Source organism: Myotis myotis, unplaced genomic scaffold (assembly GCF_014108235.1).
Source record: "Myotis myotis isolate mMyoMyo1 unplaced genomic scaffold, mMyoMyo1.p scaffold_m19_p_13, whole genome shotgun sequence".
NCBI lineage: Eukaryota > Metazoa > Chordata > Mammalia > Chiroptera > Vespertilionidae > Myotis > Myotis myotis.
The window spans coordinates 45,652,791-45,675,569 of NW_023416317.1; the positions used below are offsets into that span (position 1 = coordinate 45,652,791).

At 46.5% G+C, this 22,779-nt stretch overlaps 1 protein-coding gene across 3 annotated transcripts in view; it reads left to right on the plus strand.

Moving 5' to 3' along the window:
• The first annotated feature begins 508 nt into the window (after positions 1–508).
• Positions 509–22,779, plus strand: part of GPD1L (glycerol-3-phosphate dehydrogenase 1 like) — a 40,595-nt gene continuing 18,324 nt past the window's right edge. The window contains exons 1-4 of one of the 3 annotated variants that reach the window (XM_036332845.1): positions 509–664; positions 12,783–12,960; positions 17,180–17,320; positions 18,918–19,056. In XM_036332845.1, coding sequence (XP_036188738.1) covers positions 618–664; positions 12,783–12,960; positions 17,180–17,320; positions 18,918–19,056 — 505 coding nt within the window. In that variant the 5' untranslated portion in view covers positions 509–617. Of the gene's footprint in view, positions 665–1,057; positions 1,078–12,782; positions 12,961–17,179; positions 17,321–18,917; positions 19,057–22,779 lie in introns of those variants that run through there. The other 2 variants (XM_036332846.1, XM_036332847.1) reach the window with 2 other exon arrangements.

Consider the following 22,779-nt stretch of genomic DNA (forward strand, 5'->3'; position numbering starts at 1 on the left):
AGTCCTGCAGAGCAAGAGGGTCTCTCTCTGGGCTCCAGTGGCTACACTGAAGCGCAGGTACCGTCCAGCCAAGTCCCGGAGGCCTCAGAAGTTTTAAATTCATTAAGAAGTTCAGGGGTGCCAGGCGCAGAGGCTGAAAAGACAGGTGTGATGTCTCTTCCCGCTTGGGCAGACGGCGCTACGGTAGCGGGTCACGCGGCGAACCGAACCGGACCTGCTCTGCCCGGTGGAGCGCCGCCTCCGGTGCCGAAAGCTCAAGTCCTTGCGCAACTACGCCGGGCGGCACGTGGTGCGGTGGGCGGGGCCGCCCCCGCGGAGCTCGCCGCAGACGGCGGTGTGGACTACAAGTCCCGGCATGCCTCGGGAATGGGTGGGGCGGGGCGGAGAGGGTAGCCCGGCCCAGGCGTGCGCAGTGGTTCTCGGGAGTGGCGGGGCGGGGCGGGTCCACCCGGGCTGCCCGCTGTAGCTCGGGGCTCCCGGGTGGGGATGGCCACGGCCATTGGCGGAGAGGCGGGAGGGGCGTGGTCCTCGGGAGCTGCCGCAGGTCAGGCTGAACGGGCGGAGGCCGGCGGCAGACCGGAGAGGCACGCGTTGGGCTGCTGCGTTTCTGGCGGGTCATGGCAACGTCGCCCCTGAAAGTGTGCATCGTGGGCTCGGGGAACTGGTGAGCGGCGGTGGGCTGACGACACGGGATCCGCCTTCAGGAAGCCCCTCTCCGGGGCGTGCGAGGGCCGCGCGTCCCCGCCGCGGCGTGGGCACCGCGCACCGCGCGCAGGCAGGCGGGGCGGGCGGCCTCGGGGACTGGCTGGGCACCGCGCACCCGGGGAGGCCGAGACGAGGCACTCGCCCCAGAGGCTCTGGGCTCGCGTGTCCGCAGGGAGCAGCGCGGAGAGCGGGGACTGTGCGCCCGCGGGCACCTGTCTGCGCTCTTGTCACCGCGCGGTGGGCGCAAAGAGGCCACCTGCTCTCCATGCCTGGGTGTTATGCGCAACAGCCTGATAAGGGCGTTCTCCATTCCCGGCGGATCGCCCAGGTGGAGGAGCTGAAGGAGGCTCGAATCATCTTACTGTAGCTTCGGTAATCGGGGAAGAAGGCACCGAGGGCTAACGGGCGCTTGCTACCCTGGTCTCTGGCGGGAGCGCCCTGCCCTTCAAAGTGCTAGTCTAGCCTCCGTCGCTGTTGCGTCTAGTATCTTAGTAACGTTGTATCAGGAAGAAAACCCAACTTCCAACAGGCCTGGCTCCCAGAATAATCCAGGGGCGTAGAAAATTCTTCTCTGGGGAGATGTTTGCGAAGCTTTGCGTCTCTGCTAGGCTTTATTTGGTTTAACATTTATGCAGCACTTTCTGCCAAACACTCTTCTAAGCATTCTACGAATGTCTGCTCTTTTAGTTCCCTTCATCAAACTTACACAATGGGATTCTCTGGTGAGTTGGGGGAGGGGGCAGAGTATAGTATAAAATCTGATCTTTTCGATCTCTCTTCTATTGCCGTGCACTGTTTTTCCCACATTTGAGGGACGGGTATAGAATCTTCACAGTGACATTCATTCCGTGTTTTTGTGTTCCTCTGGCCTGACACTCATCACAGTTCAGGCTTCTAGGAGCGTGGCAGCAATTCGTATTACTACCTACTTCTTGGAGGAAACCTGACCTGGTTCTTTACCTTTCTATTCCTTCAAGTCCAGGGGCCTCTCTGACCTATGACTACAAGGAAGTGATTGTTTATCTGTTTCTACTCCTCCCCAGCCAGCACTTGAGAACAGCATCTACCCTACTGTCTGGCATATGCTAAGTAAATACTGAGTGTCTGAAAACTAATTTTTTAAAATACATGTTTTTAAAACTAATTTTTAAAATGTAATTATACTTGATTAGGTAATATAATCACGTGTTTAAAACCCTAAAGATATCCCCCCAAAAACTCAAAAACAAACACCATGAACCATCTCCCACCCACCCTTGTGCCCCAAGGACCTAATGGAGGAAAACTGGTGTTGTCAATTTCTTCTGTCCTTTCTGGAGGAATTCCATCACATGCAAATGAATGTTTACGTATATTCTTTTCCCTCTCTGCCCTGCAAACACTAGGATAGCAATGCACTTTTCTGTAAATAATAGTGTTCCGCACAACATTGAATGGAGTTGGTGCCTAGCCACTGCAGAGCTTCATTTGGTCTTTCAGCTCGGCTTTGCCAGTTTTGGATCCCAAGGTCACTAGAGTGAGATGTCAGCTGCCCTGTTGGCCATGGGACTGGAAAAGCACCCACTTAGCGAGTGTTCTTTTAACATTAGGATCCTCTTCTGTAAGAGGACCCAGAGCCACAGGTGGCAGCACCTTTTCCTAATTTGCAAGGTGCAGTGGAAGTGGCACCGCTTTGCCCTGCTGGATTTGGGCCTGCATCGGGAGCAGTGAAGTGAACCTCCTACCCCCTCTGCTGGGGATTTGGCTGCCTTCCCCCCAGTTGCACTCTGTACTTGACTTTTCTCGGCCCGCGCCAGCCCAAGGAAATGGAGTAAAGCTTGGCCTGTGACACTGGCGCAGAGCAGTTGAGAAATGTGCCATGCCGATGGTTTGGGCTGGCTGCCTGGCCCCCGTAACTATGGGATCAGACGGGAACAGTGGTTGGCTTGCTTGCACCCGCTCTGGGTTCAGAGCCACTCCAGTCCTAGAGAGAGGATCGCAGCCTCGCCAGAGATGCAAGAGCTTAGGAGCTCGTTGCGCATTCAGCCCTCGTCCATAGACATTGGAGTGTTTGGCTTGTGTAGTAGGTAGTGTGGCCTTTCCAGGGATACAGACACAGCTAGACACCGTCCTTGCCATTAAGAACTTAGCTTCAGCTCTGAGATAGATAGAAACTTGGAAGATAAATTAAAAAGAAATAGTAAGTGGAATGAAATACCTGCCACAAGATTAGGTGTTACAATTTAAATAGTGTTACTGAAAATGTGATCCAAAAGCCACTTGCATCAGAATTGCCAACTGAAACTAGACTTGTCCCAGAGGTTGGGAAACATTACTTCCCCGAGAGACTTCAGCTTTTTGCTAATTTTATTGTATTTTTAAAATTTTATTTTTATTGATTTCAGAGAGGAAGGAAGAGGGAGAGAGAGAAACATCAATGATGAGAGAGAATCACTGATTGGCTGCCTCCTGCACGCCCCCCACTGGGGATCGAGCCTGAAACCCAGGCAAGTGCCCTTGACCGGAATCAAACCTGGGACCCTTCAATCCACAGGCCGATGCTCTAGCCACCGAGCCAAACCAGCTAGGGTGCTTCTTTTTGCTAATTTTAAAACAGCTCTACCTTTCCAGATGTGGGCTTCTCAGGAAAGTGAAGGTGATTGAGCAAATTTTCCACTTGGGCCTTGGAAGTAGCTGAGAATGCTTATGTCAGTAGAAGTGTTGTCACACCTAAGCTCCTACCTCCAAGGTGGCTATAACCCTCACATGGAGTGTAAGTGATCAGTGGCAATACAGATACCAGAAGACTGAATCTAGCTGACTTGCCGCGGCGCTTCAGCCAGAATGGACATGTGAGGGGAAGTAGCCGGGTTGTGTAACATGCCCTTGTCCTGCCCTTTGGCACCTCCTTTCCTCTAAGCCAGGGAGGAGGCTGGAGGTTGGCCCTCAGGTACCCACCCCAGCCCAGCCCAGCCCTGCCATGCTGCATGCTACAGGGAATGCTGGAATCTGCTTCCTTAACCTGTGTGGCCCTTTATGGTTCCGGTGACTCAGAAGAAAAACAACAAAACACACACAGTGACTCAGAAAAAACAACAGAAAGAACATACATGTACGCCAAAAAAGCTTCTTAAATAACTCCAAAGATGAAACAAAGTTTCTTCATTAGAACCTTGGGAAGATCACCCAGACACAGTGCAAGATCCAGCTCTAGAACTGAAATGTCAGGGCTATATTTACAGCCAAACCTCTGTGCTAGGGAGTGCATGTCCCAGGCCTGCTTTGGAGGCAGGAGAGAAGAATGGCCCTAGATTTCTGTCTTGGCAGCTCTGAGGCCTGAAGCAAACTGCTTCTCTCCAGGAATCATTGCTTATAAGGTTGGTACTACCTGCTGTCTAAGATTATGGTTAGGATTAAATGAGATGATCTAGGGCTGTGATGGCGAACCTATGACACGCGAACTCATTTTTTTGGTTGATTTTTCTTTGTTAAATGGCATTTAAATATATAAAATAAGTATCAAAAATATACATCTTTGTTTTACTATGGTTGCAAATATCAAAAAATTTCTATATGTGACGCGGCACCAGATAAGTTAGGGTTTTTCAAAATGCTGACACGCCGAGCTCAAAAGGTTCGCCATCACTGATAGGGAGAGTACAAGGTGCGTAGCACTCAATAAATGTCAGCTAGCATTATCGTTATAATTATTGATTTCATCATCGTTTGGCCAGCACCATCTTGGGTCATAAAATGCACCCAGTTGGGGTTTGGCCAACGAGCAGAGTCAGAGAAGGGAGAGAAGACAGAACATCGTGGTATTCAGCTGGAGTTGTTTATCTCTTGGCGCTGTTGTCCTCACGATCAACCAATAGCCTGAGGCCTGAGACTGAAGGTCAGGGAGAGTTCTGGCCTACTTTGCATTGGTGACTCAAGGGCGCTGTGTGTGACTCACCTTTTGTGGTTTGCTGGAACCTTCTGAGTGCCCTGCTGTGCTCTTTGTCCACCTTTGTCACCTTTTTTTAATTTTCTTTGTCACCTTCTTGCCTGAATTACTGTTTCTGTCCTGATTCTCGCTACACTTCCACATGGAGAGCCCAGAAACCGTCTGAGCGGCTGTACATGAGCTCCTCTAAGGTCAGAAATGATCCCTTCCCTGTGGACAGGTAGCACTGACCCACTAATGCTTTGGAAGCTGGAGTTTAAGGATAGGATGGGTTACAGCTGCACTTGGCAAAGACCCAGAGTCCCCTCTGATCAGGGTGAGAAAGTTTGTACAATTAGAAAACAACAGCAAACTGATACAGGATCACCAGTTTGAATTCTGATGGACAGAAAGGCTCTCTGCATCTCCTGCTCCCCTTCTTTATGCCAGGCTGTCCACATGGGTCCTTTTTCCTCCGTGGTTTCTCCCTTTGATTTTAAGCTTAGGAAGCTTCCCTACCCAGAGATCAAATAGACATGCACCAAGATGAATCTGTTTGAAAAAACGCTCCATTTTCCACATTTGTATCGAACACTCGGGCATTTGATTGTACTGGAAAAGTCCTTTAACTGCCAAGAATTACACAGAATGTTAGCAGTGGTTCTTCCCCAGGCGGTGCGATTATTCATAATTGCTGCTGCTTCTTTCATGTATTGCTTTTATGAGCAAAAACACGTAATGTTATTTAAGCCAAATCTGAACCCTCTGTGTCCTTAGCTCCACGGTTGAGATCAGCTCTTGGGGAGACCTGGCATGGAGCGGGGAACATCCGGTGGAACCCTTGTTCATTCTCCTTGCGTCTGTTTCCTCCTTGCTAAAAAGAGGGCTGGACTGTTGAGTCTTTTCTGGTCCAGAAAGAGTCTGCACCCTGTGAAGGGGTGTGGGCCACCCGAGTTCTGCTGGGTTTGGGCCTGACTTGACAGGTAGCCATTCCTTGGGTGATGCAGCGCCTCCCCCAGCCTGATTAAAATATTATACTTTTTATTTATGTTTTTATTGATTTCAGAGAAGAAGGGAGAGGGAGAGAGAGAAACAGCAACGATGAGACAGAATCATTGATCGGCTGCCTCCTGCACACCCCACACAGGGGTTTGAGCCCGCAACCTGCGCATATGCCCTGACCGGGAATTGAGCTGTGACCTCCTGGTTCATAGGTCAATGCCCAGCCACCACTGAGCCACGCCAGCCAGGCTAAAATATTACACCTTTCTAGAGGGGTGGGGGTGAGAAGGCTGTGGACAGAGTGAATGCCAAGGAAGGGTGGGGGCGTTGCCAAGGGGGAGGTTAGGACCTCCAGCAGGTAGGTGTCCACCCAGCCAGGACCCAGGGAGGGAGAGCAGAGTATTTTTTTTTTAAATATATTATTTTATTGATTTTTTTACAGAGAGGAAGGGAGAGGCACAGAGAGCCAGAGACATAGATGAGAAAGAAACATTGATCAGCTGCCCTCTGCACACCCCCCCCCTCCCCGGGGATGTGCCCTCAACCAAGGTACATGCCCTTGACCGGAATCGAACCCGGGACCCTTGAGTCCGCGGGCTGACACTCTATCCACTGAGCCAAACCGGTTAGGGCGAGAGCAGAGTATTGAAGACAGGGTCTGGGGTGCGACTCTCTGTTCTTCCACTAACCACCTGTGTTCTCCAGGTTTCAGTTTGTTCGTGTAAAAATGGGGATAATAATAGCACCGGCCTCAGAGTGTTGCTGGGGCTTCCCACAGATAACAAGGGTGAGGTATTTAAGACCGTACATGGCTGGTATTGGATCGTTATTTCCCCCATGTCCCTTTTGAATTTCATCTGCACAACATTGTAGAACTTGTGAACTAGTCTATATTTTGAGGCCCAAGACTTAGATAATCCATCATTTCATGAGCAATGTGGTTTTATACATCTGTGTAAAGGGCTGGCCATCAGCAGACCGGAGTCCCCCTCCCAGTTCTGCGACGACCTGGCTGTGTGACAGAAGGTCAGAGTGACCCTGAGGCCTCGTGTGTGCTAATCTGCAAGGTGAAGAGTCTGAATAGGATTAAGCCTCCATCCTGCAGGCTCTTAGAGCTTCGGTTGTCTGCTTCACTTTGTACTATTATTTGCTTATTATACTTTCTTTAAAAGTTTACTTTAGAACAACTTTTGGTTAGAGTGTTGTCCCAATGCATCAAGATTGTGGGTTCCATCTCCGGTCAGGGCACATACAAGAATCAACCCATGAATGCAAGTGGAACAAATTCTCTCTCTCTCTCTCTCTCTCTCTCTCAAAATTAATCAATAAAAATGTGTTTAGCCCTAGCCAGTTTAGCTCAGGCCTGCGGACTGAAGGGTGCCAGATTTGATTCCAGTCAAGGGCATGTACCTCAGTTGCAGGCTTGATCCCAGGCCCTGGTTGGAGCATGTATGGGAGGCAACCAATTGATGTGTCTCTCTCACATCGATGTTTCTCTCTCTCTGTCTCTCCCCCTCCCTTCCACTCTCTCTAAAAATCGATGGAAAAATATCCTCAGGTTGAGGATTAACAAAAAATAAAAAAATGTTTGAGGTTGACTTTAAAAGACAACTTTACGTCACTACTGTAAATGTCATATGTACAAGATAACAACAACCCGTAGAATGAAAACAAAGCAGTACCATGGAATTCTTGCCAGGCACCACTCCCTGACAAGGACAAGGCCCAGAGTCTGAGGCCTCCTCATACTTTGTGAAGAAGGGAAATTAGCACATGGAGAGATGGTAACCACAGAGTCGCATGCAAATGAGACATTCTGCACTCTCTCAGAAGGCCGCAGGAGTTGGAAAGGATACGAGCAAGTCGGGGTCCTTTGGTGCTGTGTGTGGGCACCCATTCCCCACTTTGGACAACCTTGGACTCATCATAGACCTGCAGGGGGCTTCACAGGTCATCCGCCCCACCTGTCGTGTGGTAGATGGACGAGTTGGGTCAGGTGTGGAAGTGGCTGCTCATGCCCTTGCCCCAGCAGCGTGAGGATCCTTGCCTGGCCCTGCTTGTGCAATGGCAGGACAACGCCTGAAACATGGAGAAACCCTTCACTGTGGCTATGGGACCCCAACCATGACCAAGCCACACACACCGCCTTCAGAGGCTGCAGTCAGCACTTTTATTTTAAGCTGAGTTCTAATACATTTGTGCACTTTCTTTAGAACAGGGTATGTCACTTAGAAGTAGTCCTCAGTCCCTCCAACATACTCAGGTTCCTCCAGAACACTCCCTTTGCTGTGTTTGCTCCTGTTTCTTCATGTTGGTCAGAAGTACTAACACTTAGTGCCATTTCAGAGCCAAAAAGGAGTCTTGGGTGTGGAATATGCTTTTTTTTTTTTTAATTAAATCTTTATTGTTCAGATTATTACATTTGTTCCTCTTTTTTTTCCCCCCATAACTCCCCTCCTCCCAGCTCCCGCCCCACCCTCCGCCCTCACTCCCCACCCACTGTCCTCTTCCATAGGTGCACGATTTTTGTCCAGTCTCTTCCCGCATCTCCCACACCCCTTTCCCCCCCAAGAATAGTCAGTCCATTCCCTTTCTATGTCCCTGATTCTATTATGATCACCAGATTATTTATTCACTTGATTCTTAGATTCACTTGTTGATAGATGCATATTTGTTGTTCATAATTTGTATCTTTACCTTTTTTTTTCCTTCTTCCTCTTCTTAAAGGATACCTTTCAGCATTTCATATAATACTGGTTTGGTGGTGATGAACTCCTTTAGCTTTTCCTTATCTGTGAAGCTCTTTATCTGACCTTCAATTCTGAATGATAGCTTTGCTGGATAAAGTAATCTTGGTTGTAGGTTCTTGGTATTCATCACTTTGAATATTTCTTGCCACTCCCTTCTGGCCTGCAAAGTTTCTGTTGAGAAATCTGCTGACAGTCGTATGGGTATTCCCTTGTAGGTAACTGGGTTTCTTTCTCTTGCTGCTTTTAAGATTCTCTCTTTGTCTTTTGCTCTTGGCATTTTAATTATGATGTGTCTTGGTGTGGTCCTCTTTGGATTCCTTTTGTTTGGGGTTCTCTGCGCTTCCTGGACCTGTAGGTCTATTTCTTTCACCAGGTGGGGGAAGTTTTCTGTCATTATTTCTTTAAATAGGTTTTCAATATCTTGCTCTCTCTCATCCTCTGGCACCCCTATAATTCTGATGTTGGTACGCTTGAAGCTGTCCCAGAGGCTCCTTACACTATCTTCATATTTTCGGATTCTTTTTTCATTTTGCTTTTCCAGTTGGGTGTTTTTTGCTTCTTCGCATTTCGAATCTTTGACTTGATTCTTGTGCTCCTCTGGTCTGCTGTTGGGTGTCTGTATAATATTCTTTATTTCAGTCAGTGTATGCTTAATTTCTAGTTGGTTCTTTATCACAACATCAAGGGTCTCATTAGATTTCTTGAGGATCTCACTACATTTATCGGCGGTCTCACCAGTCTTTTCGAGGGCCTTACTAAGTTTATCGGCAGCTTCTAGACAGTTCTTAAGAGACCTTAAAAGTGTGGTTCTGAACTCAATATCCTCCATTGACAGTTTTGTCCTGTTTCTTTGTCTCCGCATTTTTTATGCTTTCTTGGTGCACCCCCTAGTGGTCTTTGTCCGCAGTCTTGTTGCCTTTAAGCCTTGATTGATGTCGGCAATACCGGGGTGATTTCTGGAATATGCTTTTGTATAAATAGCCTGATGGAGGTATAATGCATAAATCAAAAACACTGGACATGTTTAATGTGTATCATTTGATGGGTTTGGAGATGGGAAACCATCAGCACAGTTGTGGTTCTTGGCTTGGGTCGGGCTCACTCATGCGTCCGCGGTTAGTGAGTGTGGGCTGGGAGCTCTGTGTTGCCTGCTCGGCCCATCCCTAATTCATGAAGCCTTTTCTGTTTCCCAGCAGAGGCATGGTCTTCCTCAGCACAATCCCCGTGCCTTCCCCCTGTGCCCCAGCTGGGATCTGTCCGTCAGGGTTCCCCCAGCAGAAGGCCCAGCACAGGAGACCTCTCGTGGGTTAACATGAGTTGCAGTTGATGGCGTCCTTTGAGCTGAAGTACATCACAGGGTTTACCCTTCTAACCACATGTCCCTCCATTTCCCTTCACCTCTTGTCCCACACAGGACTGTGAATTCCTTCTACCTTATTTATCTCTGAGTGAGTTGTAAGCCTTTGAGAGCAAAAGCATTGCCTTTCCTCTGTTGTGGCACCAGTGCCTTAGACAGAGGCTACTCAGTAAATATTCGATAACTGAGATAAGTGAGTGAGGGAGGTTATTGAGGAGGCCAGGGAGGAGGCAGCATGAGGTCCCAGTGACCTCACGTGAGTGAATAATATAACTGGAGTTTCCCTGACTTATTTTCGTCCTGATGTTTTATGTCCCATCACACCCCAAAGGATGCACAGACATGGTCTGGTGGGCTTAGTTCTTAAACAGTTCTAATGTTCACTTAAATTTTTCCAACTTAGTCATTTCAGCGGATGCTTCAGGTTTGCTTCTGGTTGTAAATAAATGCTTGGCTTCCCCACCAGGGGGCTGAAAAGGGAGTGTACTCCAGTAAGATCATGGGGAAGGGTCTTATGGTTTGGTTTATTTTCCCACTTGATTTATTTGACTTGGATTCCTAGTGTCTTAGAGATGCCCCCCCTCAATTTGCTCAATTCCCCAGAATCATGCTTGCTCTCTTGTTGACCTTGTATGAGTTACTTAATGTCAGGGAACTCTGAGTCTGAGCTGCTATCTTGCCGTGAGGACGTGAGCAGCTATTTCCAAGATGAGAATAAAGGTGAGAGTGATGGTGGGGAGATTCTTGGCCTCTTTTTTTACAAAGTGTCAGGAGGAGAATTGCATCGATGGGTATTTAGCTAATAAACTGTCCTGCTGGCATAGAATAAGGATCTTACAGGTAAAGCCTCAGAGCTTTACTATTGACAGCTCTTCTCTTGTGCGGTAGGAGGCACCAACGTTCTAGATCATTCAGCAGAGCTGCTGTTCTCAGTCCCTGGCTGCTCACATCAGTCCCTGGGGAGCTCTAAAAACTGCCAATGCCTGATCCCACTCCAGAAGAACCGATTTTGTTTGCCTGGGGTGTGGCCTGGGACTCTGGGGATGTCCCAGGTAATTCCAAGGGGCAGCCAAAGTTGAGAACCACTGGCTTAGCTTATCCATTCTATCTCAGGAATGGGAAAATAATTCTAATATAGAGACAATTATTTGATTTTTTTCTGGTTGTTAAAGCGCAAAGGTTTATATGCTGGGATGAATTAGAGTTGGGTTAGAATAACTGAGATTTATCGGAGAGTAAGGATAAAGATCTCCAGTATGTTCCTCTTGTCAGCTTAGGCCCCGCCATCTTCTGATATCACCCATTCCTTCATCCCACCAAATTGTCTCCAGAATTGACTGTCATTTAAGATTGCAAAATAGGAATGCAACATTTCCCAGTTTTCAAATTTCTTCTGAGTTCCTCCGATTTGATTCATCGCAGATATTCTCTGTTGTTATTAAATGGGCTCATTACACAGTGTATTGTCGTCGGTGAAGGAATTTTGTTAATACATTTTTTAATGTATCTGTGATGTAAAAACAGTCCTCTGTTTTCAGAAAATACTTGTGAATTAATTTAGCATAGAATTCTCTGCCTAACAAGAACCATGATTTCACTCATCTGTGGGATATGAAAGCAACAAAAAAGTTTTCTTGAGAAAACTAGAGAATTAAACTGTAATTTTATACTCTTAAGCTGCTGCATTTCATCAAATATAGAATTCATCTCAGTTTCTTATTAGAAAAAGCAATGACCACCCTAACACATGAATTTGCAAACCGCTGTTTACCTTTCTTTCATTTGCTCCTCACACCAGGAAACTTGTCTAAGAAACAAACTTTCTCTGGTTCAAAGTCCTACAGTAGAAGCTTATTGGCCCAGCTTGGATCAGGTGCCCACCCCTGCACCAATCAGTGGCCCAATCAGCAGAGTCTTGGCCCACTGTGCAGTGAGCACATTTGTGAGGTGGGCACAGGTGCCTGGACCAACCATGACCTCCGCTGTCATGGTCACTAGCCACAGACCCTTGGCCCTTGTCTGGAGGACTAGCACTAACTAGTCGGAGTGCCTTCTCTTCCCTTATTGGAAAGCCTAAGGGGCAACTGGTTCGTTACCAGAATGTTTGGTCAGTAGAGATGCAGAAGATGGGAGCTTGCTGGGCTGGAGGCCGGCTAGGTGTCTGCTGGGGGGAACCAAACACTCAGGCCCCCCAGAACATGGGCTCTCACTCTGCTTTTTTTCTGGAATCCACTCTGGTTCTTATTTTTCCATTATGACTGCAGTTCCCCCAGAACATAGTTTATAATCTGGGGGTTGGCCGTCCAGAGCTGTCATGGCATCTCTACTCAATGACATCAGTATCCAGGCTCCTTCTCTTGTTACTTTGTGTAATCTTTACCCCTACTATAAGATCTCCTCACAGCCCAAGAGGGCTGCTGGAGCCCCAACAATCATGTTCTGTCTTCTAGGCACAGAAAGAAGGAGGGGATAAAGAAAAAGGAGACAAAGGGCACCTCACAGTAGCTACATTTGTTGTTGTTGTTGTTGTTTTTTAATATATTTTACTGATTTTTTACAGAGAGGAAGGGAGAGGGATAGAAAATTAGAAACATTGATGAGAGAGAAACATCAATTCAGCTGCCTCCTACACACTCCCTACTGGCAATGTAGCCACAACCAAGGTATATGCCCTTGACTGGAATCGAACCTGGGACCCTTCGGTCCGCAGGCCAACGCTCTATCCACTGAGCCAAACCGGTTAGGGCTACATTTGTTATTTTTATTCCATCTTTTAGGTGGATTTCTCTTCTGCCTGTGATCCTCTCTTCCAAGATAGGTTAACGTTTCTTAGTTTTAAGGGGTGGTGCTTTTTGACCTTGTACCTAATTCTGGGGCTTTCCTGATCACAGAGGTGGTATTTGCAGGTGAAAACCACTGTTTCACATGGCTCATGGCTTCACATCTTGAGTTACAAGTTCAGCTCTTGAATCAGAACCAGAATGCGAGGCTTCTGAATTATAATCTAATGCATTTTCTCTTCTGCCCAAGTGAGTTTAATTTTGTTCTCCACTGTTTCTTGTAGGGGTTCCGCTGTTGCAAAAATAATTGGTAATAATGTCAAGAAGCTTCAGAAGTTCGCCTCCACGGTCAATATGTGGGTCTTTGAAGAAATGGTTGATGGGAGAAAACTGACAGACATCATAAATAATGACCACGAGAATGTGAAATATCTCCCTGGACACAAGCTGCCTGACAATGTGGTAAGGCTGTAGGAATGAAAAGTACATCTGGTTAGGTTGGAAAGCTATGTTTACCTGAGTCAACACCTGGGACTTGAGAAAATACAAAAACTATTTCCCTCTTCCCCTGTTCCTTCCGCCTACCAAGTTCTTGGCTTGGTCAGTTTTGGTTTTCTAGACTCTGAAATGGGCTTTGGTTTAGTTTGATAGGGCTGCCATAACGAAAGACAGTAGACCAGATGGCTTAAACCACAGAATTTTACTTGTTCACAATGCCAGAGGCTTCAGGTCTACTAAGATCAAGATGTCAGTAGGGTTGGTTTCTCCTGAAGTTCTCTCCTTGACCTGTAGGTGGCCACCCTCTTCCTGTGTCTCCACATGGTCTTCCCTCTGTGTTGTCTGTGTCCTAATCGTGTTGTATTAGGGCGTCTCCTAAGGACCTTGTTTTAACCTAATTACCTCTACAAAGACCCTGTCTCCAAACAGTCACATTCCGAGGTACTAGGGTTATGACATAGGAATCTTGGGGAGACACAATTGGGCTCATGACAGGTTACTGTCTTAGCATTCAAAGTGCAGGTCCCATCAAAGCTGGACTAAACAACCTTGCCTTTGGCCGCTCATGTTCCCAATATACCATTTCTGGGTACGTGGACTTTGATCCACTCCCTAGGACACTTGACCTTGGTCTGTAATTACAATCAGGGTCAAGGGCTAAATTACAGGAGATCCGAAAAAAAATAGAAAATTGTAAGATTGACTGTTTAAAATTCAAGCTTATTAGGTCTGGGAGGGGACAATATAGGTTACTGCCTGGCCTCATTCCAGTGACTTGCGGGGGAAGGAAGAAATGAGCATGTGACGCAGAAAGAGGGTACCCCGCTGCTTGTCTGAGTGGAGTGTATGAACTTCTGTTGCCAGCGTCACCCCTTGGTAGCTTTCTGTAATTGTTTGAAAACCAGATCACCGAGGCTGCCTCATTCCTGTGGTTAACCAGCAAAGCTCTCCTTTGTTAAAGAAATACCCATCCCTGCACATACTCACTCACCGAACCTTGCTGAGCGGGCACTGTGCACGCAAAGCCCAGCGTTGGGTGCTGGAAACAGAGGAGTAAGATGACCCTGCTTCCCTCATGAGTCTGGCAGGGGTGGGGCAGGTTTGTAACCTGACAAGTGCCGGGAGTTGGGAGCGACAGAGACCTGGTTCACTGAAGACGGTTGCTTGGCTTTTGGTTACAGTGCTCGTTAGTGTTAAGCACTATGCTAAGTAGTTCACGGATATTGTCCCATGCTCTCAATAACCCTCTTAGGTTTGGTAAAGAACAAAATTCAGCCCTAACTGGTTTAGCTCAATGGGTAGAGAGTCAACCTGCAGACTCAAGGGTCCCGGGTTCAATTCCGGTCAAGGGCATGTACCTTGGTTGTGGACACATTCCCAGTAGGGAGTGTGCAGGAGGCAGCTGATTGATGTTTCTCTCTCATCCATGTTTCTAACTCTCCATCCCTCTCCTTTCCTCTCTGTAAAAAAAAAATCAATAAAATATATTTAAAAAAAAAAAAGAACAAAATTCAACCAAGTAAACTTGAGGACCCAATTGGCTTTGATTAAGCTATTCATGAATTCCATCTAGCATTCCACCCAGCAAAGAGAGAGGTGCTCAGAGGAGTTGTACAAAATGGGGGTTTTTCGTGGGCAGAGAGTTGAACAAGAAAGTTAAATGAGTGGGTTAGCCCAGCGGGCATGGCTCCGTGGTTGAACGCCAACCTATGAACCAGGAGGTCACCGTTCGATTCTTTGTTCAGAGCACATGCCTGGGTTTTGGGCTCAATAGGGGGTGTGCAGGAGGCAGCCGATCAATGATTCTCTTTCATCATTGATGTTTCTATATCTCTCTCTCCCTTCCTCTCTGAAATCAATAAAAATATATTTTAAAAAATAAAATAGAAGAAATGGTTGACGGGAGAAAACTGACAGACATCATCAATAACTGATGTTATCATTATTTCAAGCACAGTCACCATCCTGCAGGGGAAAGCGGGGGATTTTAGGGCAGATGACCTCACTGGTGTTGATCAGGAAATTCGGAGTGATTGGTTTAAAAAGTCCACTCCCCAGAGAGACTGAAGCTGCAGTTAGGTTAGTTATTAAGTTTTTTTTGTTTTTTTTAATATATTTTATTGATTTTTTACAGAGAGGAAGGGAGAGAGATAGAGAGTTAGAAACATCGATGAGAGAGAAACATCGATCAGCTGCCTCCTGCACATCTCCTACTGGGGATATGCCCGCAACCCAGGTACATGCCCTTGACCGGAATCGAACCTGGGACCTTTCAGTCCGCAGGCCGATGCTCTATCCACTGAGCCAAACCGGTTTCGGCAAGTTATTAAGTTTTGTTTTGGTGACTTGGCTTAGCAAAAGCGACTCTATTGTGGCCTGTTGTTTCTTTCTTCCTTCCTTTTTATTCTAACGGGTTGTAGCAGTGAGTTTTCCTATTATGCTGATGATTCTGATTTCATAGGGGAAGAAACCAAGGCTTAGCGAGGTTAATGAACTTGTCCGAGGCCGCGTAGTTAGACCTCGGGTTGGAATTTGATTCTTGGTGGACTCATTCCTGTGCCTGCTGAATCTGTTGCCGTCTAACGATGATGATTCTCTATTCTGTGTCACGGAACTAAGGCCAGGCAGCATTTCCCATGGTTATGCTTTTTTTAAAATTTTTACCGACAGTTGACATTTAACATTATTTTTTACTAGTTTCAGGCCCACGGTTATTCTTGACGCTGGTGGTGGGGAGAGAAAGGATCCCTAGGGTTCTGACTTGGGAAGTTAAGTTTATCCAAGTATCTGATGGAAAGGATTAGGGGGGAAGCTAGCTATTCCCATGGCAGTGCAAGACCTTCTATGTGCCCATTGGCTTGAACAAGTTGAAGGTCACCTGTGGAGCAGGGGAGGGGCCAATTCCACCTAAATTGCAAGGTTAAAGTGGGGAAGCCTTTCCTGGCATTTATGAGCCTAGCCCCAAACTGGGGGTTTTCTTGCTAAGGAAGAAGGTAGAACAGTCATCGGGCACCAGCAGACAGCCTCTGCCAGAGACCACACACTCCCTCATCCTCACTAGATGCCCTCACCTCTGTCCTAGTGTCTGTGAGTCTGTGTCTCTCTGCCCATGTTAAATTTTAAAACCTGTTTCTGTATTTAACTGAAGGAAACAAATCATCCTAAAAGCTGACATGTATTAAGTGCATGCCAGGTGTCGGGAATTTTTCTGAATCATTTATTCTTTTATTTTAAAAAAATATTTTTATGGATTTCAGAGAGGAAGGGAGAGAAAGAGAGAGATGGAAACATCAATGATGAGAGAGAATCATTGATCAGCTGCCTCTTGCACGCCCCACACTGGGGACCGAGCCCGCAACACAGGCATGTGCCCAGACCAGGAATTGAACCATGACCTCCTGGTTCATAGATCTACGCTGAACCACTGGGCCACGCTGGCTGGGCTGAATCATTTATTCTTCACAACAGCACTCTCAAAGTGCTTAACCAGGGAGAGTTTACTGTGAGACTGTTCACCGAATGTGGGGAGAATCGAGGGAACCAAAAGGCGTTGGTGCAGTGCCCAGAGATTAGCAACAGCAGGAAGCCATGCCACCCCTGAAAGGACAAGGGGACAGACTGGTGTCACCATACAAGCCTGACAAAAGCTTAGAGACATGGAAGAGGGGCTGCCCGTCAGGAGGTAAAACTGTAGAATGACGCCATGCCAGCACGCCTGCGAGCCCAGGCAGGAGTGGCCCAGGGACACTGTGGCCCGTCTCTTGTCCCAGCTCGGGTCCCCTGACCGTGCCCCCCTTTGGCTAAAGCAACTGGAGGGCAGAGAGCAAGGGGCCCAGAGGAAACAGCCCATAATAAGCAGCCCCCCAGGGAACAGAGTGGGACAACGATAGGCAGAAAATGGGTTGGGGGGCTGGGTGAGCAACAGGGAACAGCCCACGCAGTATCATGATGACTCCTTTTACGGGTAAGGAAACGGAGGCATGGAGAGGCAGGACCCTCCTGGGTTCAGGAGCAAGTCGGGAATGAGGAAGGCAGAGCACAGCCCCCTCTTGCCTGGACTGTCTGTCCGCACAGTGCTTGCTCTGCACGTAGTAGGCATCTGATAAAGGGTCCGAGAATGAAATCGCTTGGCCCGGCATGTTTGGGTAGAGGTGTAACCGGTTCCTCCTCCTCGCCATGGCAGGTTGCCGTCCCAAACCTCCAAGAGGCCGTGCAGGATGCAGACATGCTGGTGTTCGTCATTCCCCACCAGTTCATCCACAGAATCTGCGACGAGATCACCGGGAAAGTGCCCAAGAAAGCGCGGGGAATCACGCTCATCAAGGTGACGCGCCCGAGATGGCGGCTGGGGCAGAAGAACATCGCTAGACATTAGTTCCTGGGAAGTGTCACTTCCTCTCACTTTCATCTGTTGGAGACAAAGAAGTGGCAGGTTTTAGGGGTTTTGTTTTTGTAAAGATGCCTGGAAGGGGGTGGCTCCTCCTGGTGGGCCTCGCTGTCAGAAAGATCCTTCCCGACCAGGTCCTGGGTCTCACCCACATTCTGGAAATCACCAGTGGTTTGTATTAGTTCCCATGCCTGGTATTTTCCCTAAAGAGGGAATTTATTTTATTTTATTTTTTTATATATATTTTATTGATTTTTTACAGAGAGGAAGGGAGAGGGATAGAGAGTTAGAAACATCGATGGGAGAGAAACATCGATCCGCTGCCTCCTGCACACCTCCTACTGGGGATGTGCCCACAACCAAGATACACGCCCTTGGCCGGAATCGAACCCGGGACCCTTCAGTCCGCAGGCCGACGCTCTGTCCACTGAGCCAAATCGGTCAGGGCTAAAGAGGGAGTTTTTAACCAGCCGTCCACGAACCACCCCCACAGATCCATGGACAGAATTCAGGAGGTCCATTGTTTTAACTGTGGGGGAGAAATTGCATTTTTATGAGTTTTTACCTCTAACTAAAATGAGCATTTTCTTCATTTGCAGAGGAAAACCACAAGGCAGAGTTTCAATAACAGTACAGGTTATTAGCAGGACCTGGGACCCTCTTGTCAACAGAAATCGCGGATATGTTCATGTCAGATAGCTCAAGTGTCATTTGTGCTCATCACTACTTTGAAATTACAGAAATTGTTAGACCTGCCATGACATCTCTTTCTAATTGCATTAATAAAACGGCACATCTATTACTTTTATAAAAAAATTTTTTTTAATCCTCTCCCAAGGATATTTTTAGAGAGAGTGGAAGAGAGAGGGAAAGACAGACAGAGCTAGTCGGTTTGGCTCAGTGGGTAGAGTGTCGGCTTGCAGATTGAAGGGTCCTGGATTCTATTCCGATCAAGGCACATGCCCACGTTGTGGGCTGGATCCCCAGTGGGGGGCATACAGGAAGCAGCCACTCAATGATTCTCTCTCATCATTGATGTTTTCTATCTCTCTCCCTCTCCCTTCCTCTCTGAAATCAATAAAATCATATTTTAAAAAAAGAATTAACCAATGAATATAAATAAGTGGAACAACAAATCCGTGTTTTTTCTCCCTTCCTCGCGCTAAGATCAATAAATTTTTTAAAAAATAATTTTTTAAAAAAAAAGAAGAAAGAAAGAAAAGCAAGGAAGGGGTGCATATAGAGTTGAGGATAGTGGTTCACCCTGGAGGATGGATGGACTTGGGGAGAGACGCAGGGGATGTCAATGGTGTTGTTCATGTTCTGTAGCTTCACCTGGGCGGTTCCACATGTTCATTTTCTTGTTATTCTTTAAGCAGTGCATTCTCAGCATCTGTGTTTTCTCTCGCAAGAGATATTTTTCAAGATGTACATGCTGTTGGATGTCTGAACCTAGATAACTTACAAAGCAGTGATCCCGTACCTGTTCTCTACGGGTGGTTTGCTTTTCCCTAACTTCTTGACCTCCTTATAGGGCATAGACGAGGGCCCCGAGGGCCTGAAACTCATCTCCGACATCATCCGAGAGAAGATGGGCATTGACATCAGTGTGCTAATGGGAGCCAACATTGCCAATGAGGTGGCGGCGGAGAAGTTCTGTGAGACCACCATCGGTGAGCTTCCGGTCGCGGGGCCTGGGCCTCTGGTGCTGTTACATGTACATTTCCCCTGTCTGAGATTTCCTGGAGTGGACTCTGCCCTGCCCCTTCACATTCCTGCGGTGGGCCTTTAGGGGGTTGGGATTTTATGCAAAGAGGCCCTTCTGAGGAATTGAAGTGTTTCAGCAACTTCCAGAATGAAGGGAAAGCCACGGGGGCCATTTCGACCCGATAACATTATCGAGGTTAAACACAGAAATAACGGTTGCTTGTGCCAACGCGCAGGTGATTACGTCCATGGTGGGGCTCCCCTGGCCGTAGAAAACCAACTTTTCTTTACTCACAGATGCCAGTATCTGGATCATCATTGGGTTCCACTGAGGTCTGAAAGTGGGTGGGAATGACCTGTTTTCAGGTGAATAAGCTGAGGCTCAGGGAATAAGTTACCTGCCCCAAGGTCACACAGCTCATACAGAACCCAGGCATGAACTAGGATCTCCTGTTTCCTGAAAGAGAAAGTCCTTTGTAGTCTTACATACAACCTTGACGTAAAAAAGTTTTGTTTCTTTAGGGCTTTGGAATTCTCAAGTGCTTGTGTATCATAGTAAAGGGCTCGTAGAAGAGTAATATGTTTGTATTTGCAGTTGTTTTGCAAGAGTTTATTTAAATGTCTCTACCACTTGAGAACTTACTTCCACCCTTGTCAAACACTAGGGCAGTGTGAGTCATCTTGCCCTGGCAGATTTGTAACCGGAAGCTCTGAGGGAGGTCAGGCCCTTCTCACTAAGATGGGATGCATGGGGAGATGTAGCTCCTGATTCTCATACATGCCTGATTCTCATAGGGCATGTATACTTTTTGTTTTTTTGCATTTTTCGCTTTATTTTTAATTGCACAGATATTATGTCATTAGTGTGGAAAGTAGAGGTACTCAAAAGAAAACCATTTTTATTATTTCATTTGATTTCCATTATTTTTTCTATTTGTCCACAAAGTTTATGGTTTGTAGTTTAAATCCATATTATTTTATAGTTGCTTTGTTAATATATAACAACTTTCAAAGTCCCATCAACATACATCTTCATAGCTGCATAGTATTCCACTGACAATTCCGTATGTGTGGGCACTTAAAACTCTTTTTTTGAGAAATAATATTTTTGGAGAGGAGAGGTATCACAAATAATATAAAGAACAAAACAAAGTGACCTAGAATATCATTTCCCAGGTTGACATTTTCAAAAGTGATACAGCGTCCGATAAAGCGTTTCAAACAATATGAGAAGGTACAAAATTAGGATTAAGATGGTAACTTCCCACCTACTCTCTCTTCCCAAAGGGAATCACTATTAGCAGTTTCTAAGTATCCTTCCAGAAAAAAAATTTACATATGCATATATACCACTGTATATAAAGGTTTTATTTTTTCAGTTAATTCTTTTATCCATCTGTGATTTAACATAGCCTGTGAAATTTTGCAATTCAGTTTTTCCCAAAAAATTATTAACCAGTTTTTCCAATACAGTCCTATTTGCCAATAATCGATTGGCAATCAGTTTTGCCAATTAGTTGGTTGGAATCGACTGGTTATCCCAACCATTCCATAAGGCTGAGCCTTGCTCGCCAATGCCTGATTTAAACCTTGTGTCTACCTATAGGTTTTGGTGAGGATTTTTACCTGCCTCGAAGCTCTGTTTGCTGTAGGAAGGTTTCCAGTGGGGTGCAATAGGCTCTGCTGGTTTGTAAAGACAGACAAACGCACAGAACACCACCCCTTTCCCTCTGGCTTCTGTTGACCCAGTGCATCCAATGCCTTCACTGTGGGTTGGATCATAAATGACAATGAAAGGCTTAAGGAAGTGTCACACCTAAAGAAGGTCAGGGAGTGAAGGACAACACTGAAAGACAGCATCGCCATCGTTGTTAAGATTGGAATATGGTTGTATGCCAGATCGTTGCATTCACATTAAATTCCCTGTATTTGATAATTGCACTGTGCTTACCCGGATCCCCTTTCTTGATGACATTAACAACCAACACATTTTTAATTATGGTAGATGCAGGGATTTCAGCCCACTTGAGTCTTCCATAGAAGAAGAAAAAATGGCATTGTTTTTAGTATCTTTTATAAATATTAACTGTCATGGTGAACGATGGTGCCCCCTTGTGGTAAGAGTTCCCTTCATACTTGGGACTGATCTCACAGAATCCAGTACTTTTACTCAGTTGTCCCCCAAATATTTTTCAAAGCCTATTATGTGTCAGGCACGCCCTAACCAAGTGAGCTACTCGGGCAGGACTGACCATTTTTTATTTCATCTGTGTCCCCACACTCTCTCCACTCACCCCCCGGATTGTGTCGAGGATTTCGAAGGAGTCATTAAAGAGGTTGACTCTCTCCCTGACTTGGCCTGAAAGAGAAGGGGATTTTCCTGTCCTTTGGTTCATACTGAGTTTGGAGCAGCCCTTCCACCTGCCTGTTGGGCGTTACCTGTTCCGTACCAGATGGTCTGGGGCCCTGCTTGCCACTTTACTGCTTATGACTGGTAATAGTCATAATACGGTTAGGGCTTTCTTAGCCATGATTTAAAACAATCTTCTCAGAGTACACTTGAGAAATAGCGTTGATTGCTGTAAATCAAGCTCACCTCTCTTGTCGACACTGTGAGTGATTTGCTGCCGCAGAAGAACTGACAGATCCCACTTTGTGTCTGCGGCAAATGGAGAGTGCACTTCTCCCGGCCTGTTTTTCAGGTGGCTCACAGCCACGTGGTGCGTCACGTGGTGCTCAGAAGCATCCTTCACGTTGGAGGTGCTGAGCAGTGGCCATGGTGAGAGACAGAGGAGAGAGACAGCAACGATGTCGTGTTGTGGAGGCCAGGGGCTAGTTGACCCAACCCGGGTGATGAAACAGGATTGCACAGAATCACCCAGGTGGTCTGGGGTCTGTTTAAAAAAAGGAAGAGGACGGTTTGCTCAAACGGACACAGTTATATTTGGAAAAAGGAGAACTCAGCTAAATAATGGGTAATAGCAATGCATGTAGAATAGAAAACGTGTTTCTAGGTATTGGGTGTAGATACTTCAGACATTTTATTCTGGAAAATTTCCTTGAAAACAAAAGTAGGTAGAACAATATCATGAACCCCATGCGCCCCTTGCCCATCTTTAGTAATGATTAACTTCTGGCCATTCTTTTTTTTTTAATTGATGAGTGAGAGAGAAACATTAATTTGTTGTTCTACTTATTTATGCATTCATTGTTTTTTTTCTTGTATGTGCCCTGACCAGGGACCGAACCTGCTATAGCCATTCTTATTTCATCTGTGTCCCTACCCTCTCTCCACTCACCCCTGGATTGTTTTGAAATTATGTCACTTGTGAGTGTAATTTTAATGTTGACAGTTATCTTTTTTTCTGCATTGGAAAAATAGAGTTCTGCTAGTGTTGTTTTTTGCTGGTTTATCTTCTCTTTTTTCTCACTCCTGAGAGGTAGCACAGCATAGAGCAGGGGTCCTCAAACTTTTTAAACAGGGGACCAGTTGACTGTCCCTCAGACCGTTGGAGGGCCGGACTATAGTTTAAAAAAAAGTATGAACAAATTCCTATGCACACTGCACATATCTTATTTTGAAGTAAAAAAACAAAACGGGAACAAATACAGTATTTGTATTTGCATGTGGCCCGCGGGGCCGTAGTTTGAGGACCCCTGGCATAGAGAGTCCGCGCTCTGGAGCCAGA